The sequence below is a fragment of the Lampris incognitus genome, chromosome 10 (genome assembly GCF_029633865.1).
Source record: "Lampris incognitus isolate fLamInc1 chromosome 10, fLamInc1.hap2, whole genome shotgun sequence".
Classification (NCBI taxonomy): domain Eukaryota; kingdom Metazoa; phylum Chordata; class Actinopteri; order Lampriformes; family Lampridae; genus Lampris; species Lampris incognitus.
The window spans coordinates 11,086,343-11,110,983 of NC_079220.1; the positions used below are offsets into that span (position 1 = coordinate 11,086,343).

At 45.5% G+C, this 24,641-nt stretch overlaps 1 protein-coding gene across 1 annotated transcript; it reads left to right on the forward strand.

Moving 5' to 3' along the window:
- The first annotated feature begins 4,994 nt into the window (after window positions 1-4,994).
- On the forward strand, window positions 4,995-24,473 carry farsa (phenylalanyl-tRNA synthetase subunit alpha). The gene is made up of 13 exons (XM_056287923.1): window positions 4,995-5,147; window positions 5,578-5,715; window positions 7,935-8,033; window positions 8,210-8,328; window positions 12,676-12,768; window positions 13,802-13,930; window positions 14,430-14,545; window positions 14,708-14,792; window positions 15,039-15,138; window positions 15,313-15,481; window positions 18,816-18,893; window positions 19,482-19,596; window positions 23,867-24,473. Exons 1-13 carry the CDS (start codon window positions 5,001-5,003, stop codon window positions 23,970-23,972), a joined length of 1,494 nt encoding a protein of 497 aa, XP_056143898.1. The 5' UTR covers window positions 4,995-5,000; the 3' UTR covers window positions 23,973-24,473.
- Window positions 24,474-24,641: the final 168 nt, after the last annotated feature.

Here is a 24,641-nt window from a genome sequence, read left to right on the forward strand (position 1 = left end):
TACATGCAAAACCATTAAAGAGTATGTATATATAAAAAAATCATCGCACCCATATACCAAATAAGCCAAGCCCAATAACAAGCAACCATTTCAACAGCTGGGTGATCATAGAGCGCCAAGTGAGGTGATGTGGCCGTATAGGGAATAGCACATTGACACAATGTACTGCGATGTGGAGGCTATTAGAAATTCTGGTTTTCTTTGTTCTATTGTTTCGGGAAACGGAAATTAAAGGGATGAAAATAGAATAGTGAATTGATTTCCACCTCCAAATCCACAAACGGAAAGGTCTTTTTAATTTTCCTGGTCAGAAATGGCAGATACAACATTTATAAAAGAGTTGATTTTCCGTCTCACCTTTGTAAAACAGAAAAGTGATTATTGTGCTTGTTCCACACAGGAGGGTGGATCAGTAAAATTGTCTTTGAACATTTTCTATCAGTAATAAAGTGAACTTCTGTTACTATCTAAAATAAAATGAATCTCTTTCTGTCTGTCCTGTGGCGACCGGACAAACAGCGCCACTCTGCCGTTGCAACCCACATTGTGGTCGGAGGGGGGATTACCGACAAACGGCCACTGCATTAGTTACTGAAATTAAACAGCGTCTCCCCTCGCTGCCCTCCACGCCTCCACGGGGCTGAAAGACGCTCAGGGGGAAGAAGACGTTGTAGAAAATATGATGTATATTTCAAATATTTTAGAAGTCTAATCACTGTCTTAATCATTTGGTGTGCCCCCCTCCCCCCAGAAACAGCCAATTGGCTGGTGCCCCCAGGCAATCGCCCGGTGCTGTGGACAATCCGGCCCAGCCCATCAGGATAGTTTCATCATGGGGTAAAAGTGATCACTCAGGATAACTTTATATTGGTTTGCAGTGACCCTTCCCTCTAAGTGGACTAGTGGACCCAAACCATGCCAGGAAAATGCCCCCAAAAGCGTTACAGAGCCCCTGGACCCCCTCAATATAGAGGTCAAGCATTCAGGTTTTTCCTTTTTTCTATTCATTTGTAACCCCTCTCTCTCTTTCGCTCCACTCTCTCTCTCTACACAGTGTGTGTATATATATATATATATATATATATATATATATATATACACACATACACATGCTTAGCAAAAAAAGTAAGGAAATGTGTGTTTGGTAGATTATTTCTTTGTTGTAACAATGCTTCTTGGCAATCAATCTTATACCGTTGGAAAGCCTGTTTATTTCTCTTTTAAATGGGGCCACATATGTAAGGAACATGCATTTTTGGGATGAGCAGCAGAGCTGAGTATGTGGGTTGCGCCCATGAAAAATTTGCCAAATCTTCTCTGCCGATGCCAAACAGCTTATTTTGCTGTTGCTATTGACTCTTGTTTTGAGCTTCTGGTACCCCAGGTGCTGACAATCAGCTGCCTGATATAAGATTTATTGCCAAGAAGCAACGTTACACCAAAGAAATAATCTACCAAACACACATTTCCTTCCTTTTTGTGCTAAGTTAATCCAGTGATTCAAATAAATTCTTTATGAGACATTACAAGCTTCTTTCATGCCATAAGTAATCATCAGCTGTCCATATATATACACTCACTGGCCACTTTATTAGGTACACCTTGCTAGTACCGGGTTGGACCCCCTTTTGCCTTCAGAACTGCCTTAATCCTTCGTGGCATAGATTCAACAAGGTACTGGAAACATTCCTCAGAGAGTTTGGTCCATATTGACATGATAGCATCACGCAGTTGCTGCAGATTTGTCGGCTGCACATCCATGATGCGAATCTCCCGGTCCACCACATCCCAAAGGTGCTCTATTGGATTGAGATCTGGTGACTGTGGAGGACATTTGAGTACAGTGAACTCATTGTCATGTTCAAGAAACCAGTCTGAGATGATTCGAGCTTTATGACATGGCGCGTTATCCTGCTGGAAGTAGCCATCAGAAGATGGGAACACTGTGGTCATAAAGGGATGGACATGGTCAGCAACAATACTCAGGTAGGCTGTGGCGTTGACACGATGCTCAATTGGTACTAAGGGGCCCAAAGTGTGCCAAGAAAATATCCCCCACACCATTACACCACCACCACCAGCCTGAACCGTTGATACAAGGCAGGATGGATCCATGCTTTCATGTTGTTGACGCCAAATTCTGACCCTACCATCCGAATGTCGCAGCAGAAATCGAGACTCATCAGACCAGGCAACGTTTTTCCAATCTTCTATTGTCCAATTTTGGTGAGCCTGTGTGAATTGTAGCCTCAGTGTCCTGTTCTTAGCTGACAGGAGTGGCACCCGGTGTGGTCTTCTGCTGCTGTAGCCCATCTGCCTCAAGGTTCGACGTGTTGTGCGTTCAGAGATGCTCTTCTGCATACCTCGGTTGTAATGAGTGGTTATTTGAGTTACTGTTGCCTTTCTATCAGCTCGAACCAGTCTGGCCATTCTCCTCTGACCTCTGGCATCAACAAGGCATTTTCGCCCACAGAACTGCCGCTCACTGGATATTTTCTCTTTTTCGGACCATTCTCTGTAAACCCTAGAGATGGTTGTGCGTGAAAATCCCAGTAGATCAGCAGTTTCTGAAATACTCAGACCAGCCCGTCTGGCACCAACAACCATGCCACGTTCAAAGTCACTTAAATCACCTTTCTTCCCCATTCTGATGCTCCGTTTGAACTGCAGCAGATTGTCTTGACCATGTCTACATGCCTAAATGCATTGAGTTGCTGCCATGTGATTGGCTGATTAGACATTTGCGCTAACGAGCAGTTGGACAGGTGTGCCTAATAAAGTGGCCAGGGAGTGTATATATATAGTTTGCACCGGAAGTGCCTCCGGTGTAAACTAGGGGTAGCAGTAAAGGCGCTAACATCCAGTTATGTTCGGTGAGGGGTTTGCCTTGACTAATTCACGAGAGGAGTTGATGTGTAGTTGAACAGTTAACAATTTTATTGCCTCACAACAGCAAAATATACACAGTGCTTACCTTTGCATAAAGAACTGAAATAAAACAAAATAGAGCTCTTTAAAGTAAATAAAATAATAAACCAAAGAAAACCTCATTCAAATCACAACTCTCAATGAGTGTTAGCAGTTTGAGATGAAAGCAAAGTTCAGTTCCTTGTCCTCGAGTGTATGTGTTGGTCCAAGAGTTCAGTTCCTGATCCGTGAGTGTACTGGATATACTTCAACCATGACTATTTCTACCCTGGTAGAGGAAATAGGCTAGTGTGTACGGGTTCTTATCTGGTGTCTGGATGAATGATTCAGGCTTGTTAGACAGATACCTATATATCACTACTGCTGTCTTCTGTACCCTGTCGACCACCACAATGTCTGGTTGGTTAGCCAGCGCCTGCTTGTCAGTCTGGAACTTGAAATCCCACAGGATCTTAGCTCTGCCATTCTCAACCACCTGGAGCGGTGTCTCCCATTTGGACTTGGGGACTTCCAATCTGTATACAGTACTGATACTCCTATACACTATCCCAGCCACTTGGTTATGTCTTTCAGTGTACGCTTTCCCAGCAAACCTCTTACACCCTGCTACTAAGTGCTGGACTGTCTCAGGGGCGTCTTTGCACAGCCTGCATTTTGGGTCTTGTCTGATGTAGTAGAACCCTTCCTCAACCGATCTGGTGCAGAGTGCCAGTTCTTGTGCTGCTATGATCAGAGCCTCTGTGCTGTCCTTCAGTCCAGCCTTTTCCAGCCACTGGTAGGATTTCTCAATATAAGCCACGTCTTCTACCTGTCAATGGCACATCCCATGGAGGGGCTTAGTCTTGCATGGTACTTCCTCGCCTTCTTCCTCTGCACTCTCTGTTTTCTGCTACCTGAGGTACTCACTCAGCAGTTCTTCCTGGGGGCCCTCTTTCTGATGTACTCGTGGCTGTTCCTTGTTTCATCCTGGATGGTGGTTCTGACACTCACTAACCCTCGGCCCCCATCTTTTCGCTTATCGTACAGCTTCAGGCTGCCCCCATGCACAAAGCTAGGTCCATAAATACATGGGTTTGCCGGGTTTGGTGTAGAAGAACTTGACTGGCCTGCCCAGAGCCCCGACCTCAACCCCATCCAACACCTTTGGTATGAATTAGAACGCTGACTGTGAGTGAGCCAAGCCTTCCCCCCAGCATCGGTGCCTGACCTCACTAATGCTGAATGGGAGTGAATCCCTGCAGCCAAGTTCCAAAATCTAGAGGAAAGCCTTCCCAGCAGAGTGGAGGCTGTTATAGCAGCAAAGGGGGACCACCCCCATGTTAATGCCCATGGTTTTGGAATGAGATGTTCAACAAACACGTATGGGTGTGATGTTCAGGTGTACACATACCTCTGGCCATGTAATGTAGCTATAGGTCTATGTGTAGTTACAAATATGATGGACACTGTTATTCTTTTAATGCTAAAATATTTTCACAATATTTTGTACTATACTAATATAATAATAAAATAACAATATACTGTGTTAGTAATAGTCCAATGCTGTGTATTTGCTCTCCTAATTAGTGTGTCTTGTTTTCTGCTTCAAAAGCTCTTCATCTTTGGGTTTTGTGAAAAGTGATTTAAAATTTCATTGTTTAGATAGCTTCCTCATTCTAGCAAGGGTAATTATGCCTCTAATCTATCTCCCCTCAGATGGTCTTCCAAGCCTTCGCGGTTCTGACTTTTTCTATAGTCCTCGCCAAGGGTCCCTGAAGGAGCAGTCACCTAAATACAAAAAGTTTTCACAACCACCACACATGTAATATAGCTTCAACACAGATTAACACCGTTGCCTTGACTACAGGCTAATATAAATCCTTGGTGGGGTGAAGGGAGGTGACTTGATTAATTTCATCTGAATGGCGCATAGGCGATATCTAGGTAGTCACTGCGCGACAAACATTATCTGGAGAAAAAAAAATCACAAAAGTGATGCTCACGCATCTCGTCATTTACGGTATTCCGGCGACCTGTTTCCTGATTGGAGAACGTCACTTCCTGTCTCTTTTTTCGCTTAGCTGGGTCGGAGCATGGCTGAGCCTGGCGCGTTGGAGACCGTCCTGAGGCGGATTGAGAAGGCGGACGACGGTGTCGACAGTCTTGAGGTCGCCGCCGGTCTTGGGGTGGACCACCAAGTCATCGTGGGAGCAGTAAAGAGTTTACAGGCACTTGGAGATGTGAGTTTATTCATGGTTATCGATGCCGAGTCGGAACGTCAGGCGGCTGTCACCGTGAGCGGCGTTCGTTCAATGTGACTGATGCAATAAGCGCTCAAATCGTAGGGACATGACAGCCGGTCACATTTCTAAAATTGGTTTACTAATTGGTTATAACGAGATTATAATGAGGTCTTTTTTATTTTCTTTTTTAAAGCCGTGGTCCTCAATCCTGGTCCCCTGCTCTGCCGAGTAGTTCGTTTACATTCGTCCGTAGTTCCCATTACTCCAACCCGAAGCCAAGCGGGTTTTCGAGCTGGAGCAGCGGATGAACGTAATGACTTGACGGAGAAGAGAGCCGGTGGCGCTGGTGGCGCCCGATGACCGGGTTGAGAACCGCTGTTTTCGGAGCAACGCTTAATGACAAGGCTTCTCGTCCTCTGTTGCGAAGGTGATCTCAGCCGAGCTGCGCTCCTCCAAGCACTGGGAACTGACGGCGGAGGGGAAGGAGATAGCTGAGCTGGGGAGCCATGAATCTCGAGTCTTCAGCAGCATCCCACCGGAGGGCTTGGCCCAGAACGAGCTTATGGTGAGTGCCAGCATAACAGACCGAAAAAGCCCCTCTCTCGGGAGGCAAACGTTTTAGATTCTCGGTGTCTCAGGCTTGACGCGGATGTGATGGCCTAGAACCCTGAACCCCAATGTGTGGCCCGCGGGCCAGGTGTGGACCGCGAGAGCCAAATGTCTTGCCCTCACCGACCCAATGGCACGAACGTACCTGTCATAACATGTGAAATAAAGTGAGTGCTGCTCTACTTTATTTTGGCCTCACCCCACACTGTACGCTTGACCTATGCCGTAGAGCAGGGGTGCCCAACTCCGGGCCTCAAGGGCCGCAGTGTCTGCGGGTATTTGTTCCAACCATGCACTACACCACCTGATTTAACTAATTCCTTCCCCTCCTTGGTCCAAGAGGTGAGCTAATTAGCTAAATCAGGGGGTGTAGTGCATGGTTGGAACAAATACCCGCAGACACTGCGGCCCTCGAGGCCTGGAGTTGGGCACCCCTGCCGTAGAGCGTGCGTAGCTGTAAGACGTACTCTGCGCTCTCTGCGGTCCTTGACTAGACAGAGCCGCTCACCAGCCAAGTCACAGATAATTGATAACTGTCCTAAACCAAGAACATGGCCTGCACGAAAAAGCAGAAAGTTGACCAGGAAAACCATCAGTTCAAATCGGACTGGACTGATCGGTTTTGTTTTATTTTACCGGACCACGCCGATGCCAAACCGACATGCTTGATACGCATGCAGACCGTAACTGCCTGCACAGCAGATAATTTAAAGCGGCACTTCAACGCTGTGCATGCTGCCTGTTTAATGCCAACTACCCTACAAAATCAGATCGCCGCAAACAAAAAATATGATAACATCATACAAGCACTGTTTCTACTATCTGTAAATCAATATCGGCACAAGAGAGTGCAACAGCTGCATCATGGCATGTTTTACTGCTTGCTTAAAGCTAGAAGCCATTCACTGATGCTGAGTTGATTAGAAGGTGGGCAATTGATATGGCTGGCGAAGTTTAAGTCATGATGAGAAAAACAAGAAAACGGTTGTGGAGCTATTAAAGCAGATGCCATTGTCGGTTAACATGACAACAAGAAGAGTAGAACTTAGCGGAGGAGTGTTTTTCCAATCTACTCACCGATTTAAGGAATGAAGAAGCCATATCACTAGCCATAGACTCATCCTGTGACGGAACCGATATGGAGAAACTATCTGTGTTCACAAGATTTTTTTGATGGGGAGACCTTTTGGGGAAGAGCTACTTTGTTTGCTTCCTCTGCCTGGGCGCACAGCTAGGGAAACCATCTTTAATGAATTAACACAGTTCTTTGAGAAGAATGGCTTGGATGTGAGCAAAATTGTGTCCGTTGTCACCGATGGGGCTCCGTCAATGGTGGGACGACACAAGGGCTTGGTAAGCATGCTTGTCGCTGTGAACTCAGCACTCTTAACATTTCATTGCATTATTCACAAATCCGTGTTGTGCACTAAACAGTGTGGGGAAATGAAAGACGCCATGGATACTGTGATGAGACTGGTAAATTTCGTTCGTGAGCGTTCTAGTTTGCAGTATCGCCTTTTAAGAGCGTTGCTGGAGGAAAGGTCAGCAGAACACATGGATCTTCTGCTGCATTATGATGTTCACTGGCTGAGCAAAGGCCATGTGTTAGAGCGGGTGTGCAACCTGCGCGTGCCACCCTCAGCCTAACCCACACCACCATCACTATCCCCTTCATCTGCACCCCTACACCATTTTCAGAAGGTGTAGGGGTGCAGGTGAAATCAGAAAGAGGCTAAAAACCAGCGCTTACTCTTTAAGGAAGGGACCAGCCAACTAGTGGCGAATTGCAAGTAGTTGGCAAAAGGTACAGATAAGCAGTTATTGTAACCGATTTGGAGAATAGAATTTACCCTGCGCCTATAGTAACCTGTATTACTTGAGGGAGAGTGTCCATCATAAGTTTTATGGTTTGTCTCTGATTTTTTTTCCTCTTATTGTTAAGCCCACAGAGGCCATTTTAAACATTTAGGGATATGTACATTTGATGTGCAACGATGGCTGCAGACAGCTAGTGTACAATGTTTGGGCCCATAGTGCTAGGTAGGTGACGAGATGTGTTGATTAGCACAGACTGAACTGTTTCTGAAGTGCTCACTGAAAATATCACTTGTACAATAGAATGTGAGATGCTTTTTAACAAACAATGATGACTTTTTCCTTTTTGTTTCTGCGTAGAAACTAGCCTTCGGAAAGGTTGGCTTCAGCAAAGCCATGTCCAACAAGTGGATCCGAGTGGACAAGGGACATGAAGGTGGCCCCAGGATATTCAAGGCTGTATGTTATTTATTTATTTATTTATTTAGTTGTTGGTTTTAAAATTTGCAGCTTCAACATCTAAACGTTGGTTGATATGGGAAAGTTAGAAAAGGTGTGTGTGTGTGTGTGTGTGTGTGTGTGTGTGTGTGTGTGTGTGTGTGTGTGTCTCCCTCCATCCATCTGTCCCTTCACAGGTGGAGCTCATAGAGGACCAGGTTAGAGAGAAGTTGCTCCTGGTGCAGAAAGACCAGGCATCTCAAATGGAGGAGAAGGAAAAGAACGAGCTGAAGAAGAGGAAACTGCTGTCTGAAGTGTGAGAATCAAGATTTGTGTTCATTAAGCGTCACAATACGAGTGCTTGGGAGCCTTTTACAATTCCAGTTAATTTAAACTGAATAAATTCTGGGAAGAATAAAAAAAAATGGTTGCAGTGTAGGCGGCGATGAAAGCGAATAACTTTTGAAATTGAGTTCGCCTCTCACGATACATTTTTATGTGCTCGGTTGTGCTGATTACTGGTTCTTTTTTTGGAGTTTTTGAACTGGTGCATGTTCTGGTCTCTGTGCCAGCGTTGATATAATTTCTGTCATAAAACTTGGTGATTAAATATCACGAGTCAGCTTGTCTTCGCCGTATTTGCTATGATCTCAGAGGTGAAGCGGATTCTAAATATAATTGTTCGGGGAACATGGTGATCTCTGAGTTGATGCTGCTAATCAAAAGCCCTATGTGTGATATGTTGGCTTTTCTGAAGCCTAACAGCAGGGGTTTCATAAGTGACACTGACTGGAACAAAAGTGACGCACGCACAGCCTTCATACTCCCCAGATATCGTAATTCAGTAACACCAAAGCTGGGCCAGCAGAGTTTTTTTAGGGTTCTTTTGATGCTCCTCCCAATCCCCAAAAAAGCCTTGGCTTGAACTCGCAGTACTCGGCAAATTTTGCAGTTATCACAATGAATTATATGTCTACTGATATGTCTGCTGAGGACTTTTGAAAGTGGCAGATGTCAACTCGCATTTATCCACTACTTTTCTACTTGAATTCGCCCCCCCCCCCTTTTCTCCCCAATTGTATCCGGCCAATTACCCCACTCTTCCAAGCATCCCCGGTCGCTGCTCCACCCCCTCTGTAGATCCAGAGAGGGCTGCAGACTACCACACACCTCCTCCGATACATGTGGAGTCGCCAGCCGCTTCTTTTCACCTGACAGTGAGGCGTTTCGCCAGGGGGATGTAGTGCGTGGAAGGATCACGCTACTCCCCCAAGTTCTCCCTCCCCCCGAACAGGCGCCCCGACCCACCAGAGGAGGTGCTAGTGCAGCGACCAGGACACATACCCACAGCCGGCTTCACACCCACAGACATGGCCAATTGTGTCTGTAGGGGCGCCCGACCAAGCCGGAGGTAACACGGGGATTCGAACTACCGATCCCTGTGTTGGCAGGCAACAGAATAGACCGCTACGCCAACCGGATACCCAATTTGTCTTTTTTTTTTTTATTTGAGTTCTTCTTCTTCACATGACTGAACAATAGAGACAGCACCTTTTAGAGTGACTTGTAAAACGTGCACATTTAGGGTTTCAGTGTCAAATTCAAGAGTACTTTGGAAATATTATTCATTTAAGGGATTAAACCTGTGATCCTCTGGTGACATGACAGCTTTTCGCAACACTGGCTGAATATGCTAAGAGCGACCATCTGCTATTTTTGAAGTAGCTTCCTTATGCTGTGTGAAGTCTACCAGTAGGTGGCAGTAGAAAGGTTACTATTACAGTGTAAGCGGTCCTTAATTTGAGCTTGATAGAGGTTTATTTCCAGCTGCTGAGGTCAGATGTCAATAGTCCTGTCAAAGAATAATCTTGTGGGAATTCACCCCAGTAACTAATCATTTTATAACTGTTGGCGATCACCTAGTGCGTTGGTGTGGGTTTTCTTGTATTGTGGTTCATTCATACTTACTCCAAATTTGGAGTACAGTTAATCCCCCCTTTTTTGGCACTGTTGTAAGACGTATAACGATTTAATTTTGATTTCACTTTTCACAAAGCTGCTTGACTCTCACGAACAAAAGCAGTGTAGCCAACCGTCACTCAAGTAGAGCCAAGTGTGAATACACGGATGGGTGACGAATTAAAGGACAAATCTGAACGCCTGACCCCTACAGTGAGGGGGTCCGGGAGCTCTGTTATGCTATGGGGGGCATTTTCCTGGCGTGGTTTGGGTCCACTTGTCCCCTTAGAGGGAGGGGTCACTGCAAATCAATACAAAGTTATTCTGAGTGATCACCTTTATCCTATGATGAGACATTTCTATCCTGATGGGGGTGGTCTCCTCCAGGATGACAATGCCCCCATCCACAGGGCACGAGGGGGGTCAGTGAATGGTTTAATGAGTATGACAATGATGTGAATCACATGCTATGGCCTTCACAGTCACCAGATCTCAACCCAATTGAACACCTATGGGAGATTTTGGACCGACGTGTTAGTCAGCCTCTCCACCACCATCATCTAAACACCAAATGAGGGACTATCTTTGGGAAGAATGGTGTTCCTCCCTCCAGTAGAGTTCAGAGACTTGTAGCATCTAGGACAAGAAGCATTGAAGCTGTTCTGGAGGCTCGTGGTGGCCCAACACCTCACAAGACACTTTATGTTTGGTTTTTCCTTTAACTTGTCACCTGTCTGTAGTTGGCTGTCGTGAAGCGTTAACCATCCTTGCTGCCGGGGGTGCAGGTGAATGTGCCGGTCTCTTCTGGTCAGTGAAGTGATGTGTATGTCCTGGCATGAGCTGTTGCTCTCTGAGGGATGTTGGCTGCATTTTTGATGACTGTGCTCCAAATGGTGATTTATGGCTCAATTTGATTTACTCAAGGTGGATGAAACTACTCTGACACCAGGAAATGATACTGTATGTTAAGGTGGTAGTGCTTTACATGAAGTGCATGTAATATGTGTTAATTAATAGGTAATAAGGCCCTTATAAGTCCTCATAAAATGCTTAGTAACATTGTTGCGTTAATAAGACTATGTGTTAATAATAGCCTCGTAAGCACATTTTCGGCCACTAGGTGGCGCTTGCAAAATATGCAAAACCTACTTTTTCCCCCACACTTGTTTTAGGTTATAAATCCAATCTTGACAGAACTTTGCACATAGCATCTAAGGACCCTCATGATTAAATTTTATTAAAAGAATTTTGATAGTCGATAGTCCACAAAATGCAAAAGTTAAGACTTATAAGTGCCTTATTACCTATTAACTAACACTTATTACATGCATTTAATGTAAAGCGTGACCATTAAGGTGTTATTAGTTTGTGCAAGGTAATATTATTTTCTGCATTGTTTGTTCCTCGTATGTAGACATTTAAAATCGGAAAAAAAGGTCAGAAAATCGCTTATTGTGCCCAAGCTGTGGTCCAGCTGGTCACAGAGGTGATCCCGGTACCACCGCAGTCTGTGTGCTCGTTCGTACCCAGTACCCACGTGCTGCTGGCACAAGATCCTCCCTCAGGAGTATGCTAAATTATATAAGTTTAGAGACTTGTGGTTCGGCCACTGATTTTGTAACAGATTGGCTTCTAGATAAGAAGATTTTGGATGAATGTGCTGTTTGGTAGCAATCCAGAACATATTTTATTAGACTGAAGCCCGCAGTGCAGAATTGATGTGGCTACATACATTTTGAATTTTACGTTCTTGAAGAGTTTTTGTGAACAATGTTCACAAAAAAACTCTTATTGTAAATATTTTGAAATTCCATAATAACCCAAAATACAGATGTTAAAACTTAAACATTGCCAACATTTAAAAACGGGGGCACCCCGGTGGCCCCTCAAACTGCACGAAGTTTCACTCCGTCCTCATGTCAAATGACGGAAAAAAAAGTGACGAGAGTGAAAACAGCTTCAGTTTTTTTTTCAGTCAGATGTAATCAAAGCCCAGACTGGTTTAAAGTGAAAGCTGTTTTTGGAATATAACCCCCCCCCCCCCATTCTATCTGGCCAATTACCCCACTCTTCTGAGCTATCCAGGTTGCCGCTCCACCCCCTCTACCGATCCGGGGAGGGCTGCAGACTACCACATGCCTCCTCTGATACATGTGGAGTCACCAGCCGCTTCTTTTCACCTGACAGTGAGGCGTTTTGCCAGGGGGACGTAGCGCGTGGGAGGATCACGCTATCCCCCCCCCCCCCAGTTCCCCCTCCCCCCCAGACAGTGCCCTGACCGACCAGAGTAGGCACTAGTGCAGTGACCAGGACACATACCCACGTCCGGCTTCCCACCCGCAGACACGGCAAATTGTGTCTGTAGGGACGCCCGACCAAGCCGGAGGCAACACGGGGATTCGAACCGGCGATCCCCGTGTTGGTAGACAACAGAATAGACCGCCACGCCACCCCGATGCCGTTTTTGAATATAATCTAAGCCATTTAGGTGGCTTTAAACCTACCTGCATCTATTGTGTGCTGGTCTGATGTATATGTTAAGTGTGCTATGTTATCAGTGTAGATGCCAACATCAGGACTCGTATCAGAGTCATATGATGAGGACATTTAGTGAATCTGTGTATGTCTGGTAATCGGGCGTCAGTAATATCTCTGTATTACTGGTCGTATGAGCTAATTGTACTTGTATATGTGTTGTATTTAGGACCGTGAAGTCTTACTGGATCACCAAGGGCAACTGCTTCAGCACCACCGTCACCAAACAGGAGACGGAGCTCACTCCGGAGATGATTACCGGGTGAGTACGAGAATTGGAAGAGAAGAAGAAGCGTCCCGGCATTCACATTGTCTTGGTTTTGAAGATGTACAGAAGCCTGTCCTACGTCACGTCTCTGACCTCAAGCCAAATGAAATGTTAGAACTCGGACCAATCATAACGTGGAGTTTCTAACCTGATCTACACACAAGGTTTCATAATTTTGACTTGTGTGAAGTAGTCTTACAAACTGCCTTCTTCTGACCGTCTGTGTCAGTGTGCTGGGTGTGAGACATGGGATCGAAACCTCATCCACTAAAAACAATTAGTCCAAAGATAGTAGTAAGTAGTAGTAGTAGTGTGTGTGTGTGTGTGAAAGTAAATTTATAAACTAGCTAAAAGCCAGAAAATATTGTCTGTATTATCTGCAGTAGCACATTTGGTTGCTGTAGGTGGTTGCTGGGTATAGTCCCTGAAATAAAGACAAATATAAAAACAAGAATGTAAGAGTAAAAAAAAAAAAGGAATTGCATGTGATTATAAAGAACACTCCCATAAAGCAGCTTAGACTCCGGTCCCTCTGAGGACGGGTACATGGACATGCTAGCTAAATGGGGGGGGGGGGGGGGGGCTTTGATATCATGGAAGGGATTTGGATAAAAGCAGTATCCAGATGTCCCTCTTGCCAAAAATGAAAAAAAAATGAAAATGATGTCGCTCTTTACTTCCCTGCACATTTTGTATGCACAGACTTTGTTCATCGTAGATTTGATGCTTTCAAACATTTTCTGCAGGGACAAAAAGTGTAAAACATGGTGCTCTTTAGGCGTCAGGGAATTTAAAAAAAAATTTTTTTTTTTATCTGATTATGATAAACCTACTGCCTGAAACTAAGCCAGGATACCTAATATTATTGAATAAGCTGAATTTCCTGGGGCAATGTCAGACTAGTCAGCACTCTCTCCTCACTGTAGATGCAAATACTTCTCCCTACCCTAATCTGACTCTCTTCTGAATCCTCCCTCGACTCTCCGCTGACCTCACGTTATCTGCCTCCTCTTCGCTGTCTTTGCAGTGGGAGCTGGAAGGAGAAGAAATTTAAGCCCTATAACTTTGAGGCCATGGGGGTTGCCCCAGACTGCGGCCATCTGCACCCGCTGATGAAGGTGCGGACCCAGTTCAGGCAGATCTTCTTGGAGATGGGGTGAGTTGCTGTAAACAACACTGGACTGGGGTCAGGGGTTCGAATCCCTGCGTTACCTCCGGCTTGGTCGGGCGTCTCTGCAGACGCAATTGGCTGTGTCTGCGGGTGGGAAGCCGGATGTGAAGACCAATTGGGCAAGTACAATTGGGGAGAAAAGGGGGGGGGACAACACAGTGGACACAATACAAGTCCTCCCACCACACACACACACACTCAGGAATATAAAGGTATATAAATAAGGGCTATTTTCAATCAACATGCGTACATGCACAAATCCCAACCCGCTAATTTCATATTAGGCTTCAAGAGTTTATCTGCATTGCACTTTGCAAGGATTTGTTATCACCAAGTGTAGGCAATAGGTGTTTTATGTCGTACTCTGCTACCTTGGCCATTTTGCATGTATTGCACGTCTGTCCCTCCTGAGGTCTAGATACTAGAGCCCCTCCCACACACACACACACACACACACAGAGTATGAACTCTGTTTTCTTTGTAGTTTCACTGAGATGCCGACCAACAACTTCATCGAGAGCTCCTTCTGGAACTTCGACTCCCTCTTCCAGCCTCAGCAGCACCCAGCCAGAGACCAGCACGACACCTTCTTCCTGTCTGGTAAGAGAGACGGTGTTCGCTCTTTTGTCTTTTTTTTTTTTTGCTTCTGTCTGCCATGTGAGGGTCTGTGTGCGCGCTCACCAGCTTGGATCGAGCAAAGTACAATAGCGATCACACAGATGCTTGTTGATTTTATGATTTATCGCAAATGGTCTATCCCAGATCCAGCTCTGGCCAACACATTTCCCCAGGACTACCTTGAGCGAGTGAAGTTGGTCCACTCAGAGGGAGGATATGGGTCACAAGGGTGAGAGCCGGCTTTCCACACTACATAAATATTGAACGTAGATATCTTTTGAATCTACAAAATACTTGGCGCATGTCCGGGGCAAGTAGATATGGATCCTGGGGGAACAGTATTGTGTCCTCTTGGACAATGAAGGAGGTGACCCATGAGAGGGATTTGCATCATAAATGTCTAGAGAAGTTTAGCTTTGTATTTTTATGCAAGCTAGCAGACTTTACTCCGCTGACGTGTTTTGTCTTTCTGCAGCTACAAGTATGACTGGAAGATAGAGGAAGCTCAGAAGAACATTCTCCGCACGCACACCACGGCGGTCAGCGCACGCATGTTGTATAAACTCGCACAACAGGTGAGGCATGTTTGCCAAGTGACCAAGACTCTATTCAAAAACTCCACTTTATCTACTCAAACACGAAATTGTTATATGATCACGCTCACTTAACGATATTCTTCATCTTTTTTTCCTCCTGCTCCATCCGTCCTCACTCATACTTGCATATCAATCCATCCCCTCGTCTTCCAGGAGAAGTTCACCCCTGTTAAGTACTTCTCCATTGACCGAGTGTTTCGAAATGAGACCTTGGACGCCACCCACCTGGCTGAGTTCCACCAGATCGAGGGCGTGGTGGCCGACTACGGGCTGACGCTGGGAGACCTCATGGGCATCCTGCACCAGTTTTTTACCAAACTAGGTAAGTTGGAAGTGGACTGTTCTGTGGCAGTACTTCAGTCTTTAATCGTGAACTGTGCCTTTTTATATAAATAATTGACCTTTCGCAAAGTCCCGCCCCCCCTTAGTTACTGTTGTTATGCCCATCAAGCGTTTCAGAACCATCCAGGAAGTAGCCGGAAAACCCCAAAACATGAAGGAAGAAATCAGCGCATTCACAGAGAAAATAAGTGATGTATTTTGGAGTAATTCATCCTTAATATCATCCCATGAAAGGCAGAAGGAGTTACAATATACAGTGGCGGGATACATTCAGAATATTAAAAGTAAAACTGACTTGCGTGGACTCCGAGCTGCCGGGTGCAACTGTAATTGAGGGTAAAGCTTACCGGTTGCAATCAAAGAATCAGAAACCCCATCAACTAATTCTGAAACACATTGTGGACTAACTGTGCTCTTGCACTGTAGGGTAAGTTACATATTTCACCTATTATTGGTATATTTTTAATAATCCATTGTCAACATCACCGTATTATAGTGTTGATTTTGGCCAAGGTTCCCCATGGCGTTCTTTTATCCAGGCTTTTTCGGGGGTTCTGTATGGGCTCCTGGGGGTCGCAGGGCGGCCAGGGACATGCCCCGGGGCCGGGGGAACCGCCCCATGACTTTTTTTTTTCTTTTTTTTTTCCTTCGGACCAGAACCCATATTTTCAACAAAATAAAGCAAACGAGATGACTCCGCGGGCGGGATGACTTTTCTGAACGGCCGGTCCCCACCTGGAGCTCACAGAGGGGGAGAAACGCTTAAAATAGGCCGGATATGGGGAGGTCAGACTGGCCAGAGACCATCCCAGCCGACCCTCCCCACGGGTCTTTATGCTCTGAAATGAAAGGTGGAACCTGGTTAACCTGTGACTAGCATAACAAAGTTAAGTTAGTGGGCTAACTATCATTAGCTATCATTAAATTAGGTATCTCTGGCCACAGACTAAGCTGGTTACATTCATCAGGTACATTAATAATGTTATTTTGCTAGTAATACGTTGATATGTTGATAATGGTAAGAATCATTGTGTAGGTAAAAGTAACAGTAATAATACGTTAGCTATATTAGCAATCAATAATAGCTAGTAGCAAGCTTAGCTTGGAGCAGACAGGTATTTTTGTTGATTTTTGGATGGATTAAGCTGGCCATGGGGTCTGCTATACTGCCAAATCCATTGCCGACATTGCAGTTCTTGCGTTCTGGGTTTCGAGAAGGGAAAGAAAATTACACCCCCTCCAAACTTTTCAGATATCTAGTATCTGATTTGCAGATCCCATAGGCACACTGTTTCAGCATTTTGCTGTCTGTTTGAAAGCTTGACAGACCTCCCTCACATAGAAACCGTTGCTAAGATAGGATTGGACAAGCACCATTCTGGGGCGGTACTTTGCGAAAGGTCAATTGACACTTGGCCATAGTGTTGTCACGATACCAAAAACATTACTTCGATACGATACTGCCTAAATATCTCAATACTGGTACTGAAACGATACCACGGCAAAAACCTAAAACGTAAAGAAAAGTAATGGAATAGTATGTTACATGACAGATGCAAGTTATAGTAAAGTTAACATTACCAGTGTGAACGTTGCATCGGCATATAGATGTCTGCCAAACTGGTAAGTTAGCTAAAAAGCTAAAGCTAAATTAAACCGTTATCTTGCCCTTAACTGCCTCGTAAAACTCTGATGGTGAAAAAAGCTCGCTTGTCGCAACTTAAATCCCACTCGTTTGACTTATTTGAAGGCAGGCATGTGGTTAGGTTATCCATCACATTCACTAACCTGTCGCTCTCTGAATTCCTTGAACAGGTCGGCATGTCTGTCGACAAGATGGTTTTGCCAAGATGGACATTTTGGCTCCCTTGGTCTGCGTAGGTTTAAAACATCTTTTACAGACTGGCTCTGTGGCGTCCGTGGGCTTGCCCTGACTGTCGGCTATGTAAGCGAAATAATGCCACATTTCGCTCCGTGCATCTGAATGAGTGAATGGACTGCATTGATGTAGTGCTTTTCTAGTCTACCGACTGCTCAGAGCACTTTTCAATGGATTTCTCACATTCACACACTGATGACGGAGGCTGCCGTGCGAGGTGCCAACCTGTTCATTGGGAGCAGGTAGGGGGTTTGGTGTCGTTGTCAGCAAGCCGTGGGCGGTCGGCAAGAGCGCTTGTACTTGTAGCCCTGCCTCTCATTTTGTCGCCATGAAAGCTGCAGCGTGCATATGAGAGGGGAAAAAAAACAGTTGGCATGACCACTATGCCTGCAGGGAGCGCTGCACACACATGCTGCCCCATTGTCGCGTATTGACGCAAGTCATAGGAAATACAGCTCTTGGTAAAACACCGTCATTCTTAAAGTACCGGTACTAATAATATGGGGTATAGTACTGTTTTTAACAGCAGGGTATTGCAATACCTTTCTAGTGTAACAGTGTAACGATCACGGATGTGTAGACTCGCCAAGGCTGAATTACGGACAGGGCATGCCGGGCAAGTGCCCTGGGGCCTCGGACCACAAGGGGCCCCAAAAGGTCAGGGGTATTGTGTTCATGTGTAGTAGGGATCCCCAATCATACCCTACAAGGGACATTTGTTCCAACCCTGCGTCACGATGCAGGGCCCAAGCTAGTCTCTATTGATGCAGGGGCCCTAAGCTACAGTCTCTACAGATGCAGGGCCCCAAGCATCTGAAACAAACATTTATTTCTTGTTGGTAAGTCGTTGTAAATGGGAAGAAGGTCTTTGCAATGTGTTTGCGATGCTGTGAGCTGCTATTCTCATCTCCGTTTGTTTTGTGATTCAAAATTGTGTTGTACTTTGTAGCCACCATCCGAATCCCATGCAGATTGGCATCGAGTCGACTACCATGTTGGGTATTTGCATTAGTTTTACATTTAACAATGTTTAGTATCATTTGCGTAGCCTATCTGATGGGGGGGGGGCAATGGACGTGCATGCCCTTGGGCCCCCTGGTGGGTTAATCTGGCCATGAGACTTGCGAACCCTTGGCTAACACGTTGGACCCTTTAGCTGACTGGTTAGTACAGTCGCCTGTGGTGCGGGGAACCCAGGTTCGATTCCCGGCTGCCCCCTGAATTCTCGCTACACTAGTATTGGTATACCGGTGCAAAACTACTTGGCTGGTAATCCAATTAATAGTACATTTTTCATCTGTTCAGTCTTTTCTTTTTTAAAAAATTCATTTTAATCATTATATTTACCTGAATTTACACATCAACCTCCCAAGTATGCAGAGTAGTTTGCTGTCAACACAAATTTCTTTCTTTCTTTTTTCTTACTCTCTTGTAGGGATCACCAAACTACGCTTCAAGCCTGCTTATAACCCGTACACAGAGCCCAGCATGGAAGTGTTCAGCTATCATGAAGGTACCGTAAAGTTGCCCTAGATTATCATCACTCCAGGTTCTCTGGTAGTGTACCTGACCTGACACATCCCCTGTGCTGTCACAAGTCTTTTGTTGCTTTCTCACACTACACATTTTTCATTCATTGACCTGTGGAGCATGAGTGAAATATCATCGCAGGGTGAACTGCTCAGTTTCCACTTTATAAAAAGACATTTGCGTTGAGTTATGTGGGGCATAATATGTGGTTGTTGTACAGTCTAACTTTCTTTTTAAAGGGCATTTCGCAGAACCTCACCAAACACACATTACAGAGGTTAAGAGTCAGTTAAGAGTATACAAAAACAACAATAACAATGAAAATTACTATAGCTTAATGCTATTAACAGTCATGTTATCGAGCATGATTTGTTTTATAACTACAAAGTTGAGGTGAATGAAGCCCCCTACTCAGAAATATTTCAGGTAAGAGGAATTCAGTGCTCATTAAGAATGACAAAGCTTCAGTATTGGCAGTTGTAAAACCATATAAACAAAACATTTGAAACAATTACTCATTCGTGACTCCCTCCATCAACCCCCCCAACCTGATCCCCGGCCCAATGAACAGGCCTAAAGAAGTGGGTGGAGGTTGGAAACTCAGGAGTCTTCAGACCAGAGATGCTGTTGCCAATGGGGCTTCCAGAAGATGTGTCGGTCATTGCCTGGGGACTTTCCTTGGAGAGGTATACAGTACATACACATGCATACACATATACAAACACGATCTCACGAGCACACTAACCTATATTATACCTCATCTGGTATTTATAGACTGGGACTGAATTGCTCCCAGTTGTAATTTGACAGAACATTTAGCCACAGCAGTTACTATTTAACGTTTAGTTAAAAGTTAACATTTAGTTAACAGTTACAGTTAACACAAACAAATATGCTACTGTTGGGCGAAGAAAAAGGAGAGGGGGAAGGCATGTCCAGAGGCAGCGAGAGAGGAGGAAGGGTAGGAGTGTGGAGGTGAGAGTCGGAACTTTGAATGTTGGCACTATGACTGGTAAAGGGAGAGAGCTGGCTGATATGATGGAAAGAAGAAAGGTAGGCATACTGTGTGTGGAAGAGACCGGGTGGAAGGGGAGTAAGGCCAGGGGTATCGGAGGTGGGTTCAAACTCTCCTACCATGGTGCGAATGGGAGGAGAAATGGGGTAGGGGTAATTCTGAAGGAAGAGTATGTCAAGAGCATGCTGGAGGTGAAGAGAGTGTCAGACAAAGTGATGAGTATGAAGTTGGAAATCGAAGTTGTATTGATAAATGTTATCAGCGCATATGCCCCGCAAGTTGGGTGTGAGATGGAAGAGAAAGAAGAATTCTGGGGTGAGTTGGATGACGTGGTGGAAAGGGTACACAAGGAGGAGAGAGTGGTGATTGGAATGGACTTGAATGGACATGTTGGTGAAGGGAACAGAGGCGATGAGGAGGTGATGGGTAGGTATGGTGTCAAGGAGAAACATGTGGTAGGACAGATAGTGGTCGATTTTGTGAAAAGGATGGAAATGGCTGTTCATATTTCAAGAAGAGGGAGGAACACAGGGTGACATACAAGAGTGGAGGAAAGTGCACACAGGTGGACTATGTCTTATGCAGGAGGCGCAATCTGAAAGGAATTGGAGACTGCAAGGTGGTGAGAGGGGAGAAGGTAGTCAGGCAGCATTGGATGGTGGTCTGTAATATGACTTTGGAGACCAAGAAGAAGAAGAGAGTGAAGGCATAGCCAAGGATCAAATAGTGGAAGTTGAAGAAGGAAAACTGTTGTATGGAGTTCAGGGAGGAGTTAAAACAGGCACTGGGTGGTAGTGAAGAGTTACCGGATGGCTGGGTAACCACTGCAGAAATGGTGAGGGAGACAGCTAGGAAGGTACTTGGTGTGTCATCAAGACAGAGGAAGGAAGACGAGGAGACTTGGTGGTGGAATGAGGAAGTACAGCAAAATATACAGAGGATTGATTGATTGAGAAGTATAGAGAAGGCCAGAAGGAGTTACATTGTATTTTTGTGGATTTAGAGAAAGCATATGACAGGGTGCCGAGAGAGGAGGTGTGGTATTGTATGATGAAGTTGGGAGTTGCAGAGAAGTATGTAGGAGTGGTGCAGGATATGTATGAGGGAAGTGTGACAGTGGTGAGGTGTGCGGTTGGAATGACAGATGGGTTTAAGGTGGAGGTGGGATTACATCAAGGATCAGCTCTGAGCCCTTTCTTGTTTGCAATGGTGATGGACAGGTTGACGGACGAGATCAGGCAGGAGTCTCCGTGGACGATGATGTTCGCAGATGACATTGTGATCTGTAGCGAGAGTAGGGAGCAGGTTGAGGAGAGCCTGGAGAGGTGGAGGTATGCACTGGAGAGAAGAGGAATGAAAGTCAGCAGGAGCAAGACAGAATACCTATGCGTGAATGAGAGGGAGGACAGCAGAATGGTCAGGATGCAAGGAGTAGAGGTGACAAAGGTGTATGAGTTTAAATACTTGGGGTCAACTGTCCAAAGTAACAGAGAGTGCAGAAGAGAGGTGAAAAAGAGAGTGCAGGCAGGGTGGAGTGGGTGGAGAAGAGTGTCAGGAGTGATTTGCGACAGAAGGGTACCAGCAAGAGTTAAAGGGAAGGTTTACAAGATGGTAGTGAGACCAGCTATGTTGTATGGTTTGGAGACAGTGGCACCGACGAAAAGACAGGAGGTGGAGGTGGCAGAGTTGAAGATGCTAAGATTTTCATTGGGAGTGATGAAGAAGGACAGGATTAGGAACGATTATATTAGAGGGACCGCTCAGGTTGGACGGTTTGGAGACAAAGCAAGAGAGGCAAGATTGAGATGGCCTGGACATGTGTGGAGGAGAGATGCTGGGTATATTGGGAGAAGGATGCTGAATATGGAGGTACCAGGGAAGAGGAAAAGAGGAAGGTTTGTGGATGTGGTGAGGGAGGACGTGCAGGTGGCTGGTGTGACAGAGGAAGATGCAGAGGACAGGAAGAGATGGAAACAGATGATCTGCTGTGGTGACCCCTAACGGGAGCAGCTGAAAGTAGTAGTAGTCGTAGTAGTAGTTGTAGTAGTAGTTGTAGTAGTAGTCGTAGTCGTAGTAGTAGTAGATTTAGCCACAACAGTGACTATTTTGAGCCCCTCCGGCCTGTTCAGTCAACTCCATGTTCACTCTCCTCCTCTTAGTCCCAGCCCAGTGTTGTAGTAGGCTGCGACCTATCTCTGTGACATGACTCTGTGATAAGCCTCATACTATATCGCATCATCAGGAGGAAACACAAAAGCACTCTCACTGTTGTATAACCACAGATGATTCGGAGAAGAACTCCGTCAAAACTTTGTTTACCCATCTTTTGAGCGCTTGTCAACATTTTTAACATACATATTTAAAACAATGTTTTGAATAGACTCTTGTAAGTAGCACAAAGTATGGTGCAGATAAAGTAAATGACTCATCAGTAGTCTTGTAAGAACCGATCTTTATCATTTTTTTAAAGATTGTGTTTGCCAACAGGAGGGTATTGTTGTCGGCATTTTGCTCTCTAAAACTTGTTTGTTAAAACTTTAAACCACTCTGTTTATAATCTTTTATGTCCACTTAGAGACCGCTGCATGTAGTTCAGTCTGGTTGTGTCCTGGCCCTGTGGTGTTTTTATGTATGTACTTATCCACAAGCGGTGGAACCGTCCAGCGAGCAACGATCGTCTGAGTCACATGGTGGATATTCAGGTTTCTTTTCTGGAGAGGGTTGTTCCATCCATCTGTAAATGATTGTAATTTATTATGAGTTTATTTTATTGTGTCATCTATGCTGATTTGTGTGGATGCACAAAAGGTGCGTGCTTGCGTTTCTGCACAAGCGGCTTGGCATGTGGATAAAATGGCTCCATTGTGTGCCATTATGGAAACTGAATCAGCTATTTACTGTCTGTGTGGTTTGTTTTTTCGGATTACCCCCCTCCCCCTTTTCTCTCTTGGCCAATTACCCCACTCTTCCGAGCCATCCTGATCTCTGCTCCACCCTCTCTGCTGATCCGGGGAGGGCTGCGGACTACCACATGCCTCCTCCGACACATGTGGAGTCGCCAGCCGCTTCTTTTCACCTGACAGTGAGGAGTTTCTCCAGGGAGATGTAGCATGTGGGAGGATCACGCTATTCCCCCCCAGTACCCCCTCCCCCCTGAACAGGCGCCCCGACTGACCAGAGGAGGCGCTAGTGCAGTGACCAGGACACATACCCACATCTGGCTTCCCACCCACAGACATGGCCAATTGTATCTGTAGGGACGCCCGACCAAGCCGGAGGTAACACGGGGATTCGAACCGGCGATCCCCGTGTTGGTAGGCAGCAAAATAGACTGCTACGCTACTTGGATACCCCCTCATTTATTATCTTTTCTAAGCGGTACCAACAAATGTGTCCAGGCCATTTTAGAATATCTTTGTAGAATAAGCAGTAATTCCTCTTTGCTTTATTCTGTGCCATACCGAAGGCATGCAGGTGTACATGACAGAATCGCATCACTTTGCAGAAGGAATGAAGCATTATTGCAGTGAGCTGTAAGGGTCCCAACAAATTTGAGCACATCTGTATGTAGTGATACTTTAAGATAAAGGCAAATTCCAAACAATAGTAGTGATTTTTGGGGAGAATTAAGCTTAACTACTTAACGGCACACTGCCGCTGACTGTAGCTAAATCTGAGTTTTAACTGAGAACAGCTATCATGGCGAATGACTGCAGAGTCAGTGAGCAGGAAAAGGCTCATAATCCACTCTGAGTAATCCTTCCTAGCCTGCTCGACCCCCTTTTGTTATGTTTTGACTCATCGGACCTAAGCTATACACAACACACACACACAGACACACACACAGGGCACTCTTCCCACTGCAGTACCGCTACTGGTGTTTCAGTTACCTTTGTTGTAGATGGCCTTTAAAACTCTAACCCGGGCTTTTTCTCCTCCAGACCCACCATGATCAAGTATGGCATCAACAACATCAGAGAGCTAGTGGGGCACAAGGTGAACCTACAGATGGTCTACGACAGCCCCATATGTCGACTGGACTCCTGAATTCTGCCCCCCGGTGCGTGTTTGGACGGGCTTCCCACCCCAGTATAACATGGATCATGGCTGTGTCCCACATTAGGGACTCCTATACTCTCTGGATACAGTATGGACTCCCAGAATAATCCCATTCATCCTTAATCCAAACTCGGCCACTGACTGCCAGTTAGACAGATCTGTGCGTCTGCAGGAGCGAGTGGTGGAAAGAGGACTTGGGTTTTTCCATATGTCACCTCATCGGTAAATAAACAGATTACAATGCACTAAAGGTCTGGTATATCAAACAGCTGTAACTCATTTTCAACAGCTGCTGTATGAATTGCATACCCGGCTCAAAAGATGACAGCTGAGACTCACGTGAGACATACCAGGTTGCCCACCAGGTATACCAGCCCTTTCTTTTTCTGGGTCCCTTTGTCCGAATTGTTATACCACGTGGCTAACGTGTACAGATCAGAAATGAAGTTGGATTTTAGCGATGTTAAAATAAAAGATTTCTCAACATGCTGTTGCATTTCTAGCTTGCTTATTACTTTGTATCCCTGTTACTCTGGGTCACACCCCCCGGTTGTTTACTTCCCATCAGGGGAACGGCGTGCGCGGTGCCATGTTTAAAAATAGTTCCACCCAGTGTCCACCTGCTGATGGACACCCTGTTGCAGGTTTAGCCTTGTG

What these genes read in the sequence shown, in the direction of transcription:
- farsa (XM_056287923.1), top strand. Translation starts at nt 5,001, where the DNA reads ATGGCTGAGCCTGGCGCGTTGGAGACCGTCCTGAGGCGGATTGAGAAG. An exon ending in TGGCCCAGAACGAGCTTATG is followed by an intron (nt 5,716 to 7,934) that starts GTGAGTGCCAGC and finishes GTTTCTGCGTAG; the next exon opens with AAACTAGCCTTCGGAAAGGT. An exon ending in ACTCCGGAGATGATTACCGG is followed by an intron (nt 12,769 to 13,801) that starts GTGAGTACGAGA and finishes CTGTCTTTGCAG; the next exon opens with TGGGAGCTGGAAGGAGAAGA.